This window comes from Meleagris gallopavo, unplaced genomic scaffold (assembly GCF_000146605.3).
Source record: "Meleagris gallopavo isolate NT-WF06-2002-E0010 breed Aviagen turkey brand Nicholas breeding stock unplaced genomic scaffold, Turkey_5.1 ChrUn_random_7180001863115, whole genome shotgun sequence".
NCBI lineage: Eukaryota > Metazoa > Chordata > Aves > Galliformes > Phasianidae > Meleagris > Meleagris gallopavo.
In genome coordinates, this window is record NW_011128621.1 from 1 (window position 1) to 984 (window position 984).

The 984-nt window shown below is 59.9% G+C and overlaps 1 protein-coding gene across 1 annotated transcript; it reads left to right on the top strand.

Moving 5' to 3' along the window:
• Positions 1 to 17: 17 nt before the first annotated feature.
• LOC104915989 (voltage-dependent L-type calcium channel subunit alpha-1D-like) lies at positions 18 to 926 on the top strand (the record flags this gene model as incomplete). The annotated part of the gene is made up of 2 exons (XM_010726958.2): positions 18 to 661; positions 746 to 926. Coding segments are annotated over exons 1-2 (310 nt in total), but the record flags the coding sequence as incomplete, so codon positions are not given.
• Positions 927 to 984: the final 58 nt, after the last annotated feature.

Sequence of the window (984 nt, forward strand, 5' to 3'; positions counted from 1 at the left end):
ACTGGATGGTTCTGTGGGGTCTCTGAGTTCTATAGGGCCCCTATGAGGGTCTGGGTGTCACTGGATGGTTCTGTGGGATTTCTGGGTCCTATAGAGTCTCTATGAGGGTCTGGGGGTCACTGGATGGTTCTATGGGATCTCTGGGTCCTATAGGGCCCCTATGAGGATCTGGGTGTCACTGGATGGTTCTATGGGATCTCTGAGTTCTATAGGGCCCCTATGAGGGTCTGGGTGTCACTGGATGGTTCTGTGGGGTCTCTGAGTTCTATAGGGCCCCTATGAGGATCTGGGGGTCACTGGATGGTTCTGTGGGGTCTCTGAGTTCTATAGGGCCCCTGTGAGGGTCTGGGTGTCACTGGACGTTTCCTTTTGGGTTCCTCTGGAGTCCAGACTTCTTGTAAGGTCACCATAAAGGGTACAGGGGTCAGGTCCAGCCTCCCTCTATATGGGGCAGCCAGAAGGGCTCTGCAGAGCCCCATAGGTGCCCCTCTGGCCCTATAGATGTGCCACGGGGGAGGCCTGGCAGGAGATCATGCTGGCCAGCCTTCCCGGCAAGCGCTGCGACCCCGAATCGGACGCGGGACCCGGCGAGGAGTTCACCTGCGGCAGCAACTTCGCCATCGTCTACTTCATCAGCTTCTTCATGCTCTGCGCCTTCCTGGTGAGCCCCCAACGGCGCTGCCCCACGGCGAGTTCCCTGCCCCACAGCTGCCCCACAGCACTCTTTGCCTCCCCCCACCTTCAGATCATCAACCTCTTCGTGGCCGTCATCATGGACAACTTCGACTACCTGACACGGGACTGGTCCATCCTCGGCCCCCATCACCTGGATGAGTTCAAGCGTGTCTGGTCCGAGTACGACCCAGCTGCCAGGTCTGTCACTGTCACCCCCCCCTCACCGTCACCCCGCTGTCACCGTCACCCCTGTCACCGTCACCCCCTGTCACTGTCACCCCCTGACCGTCACCCCCGTCACCGTCACCC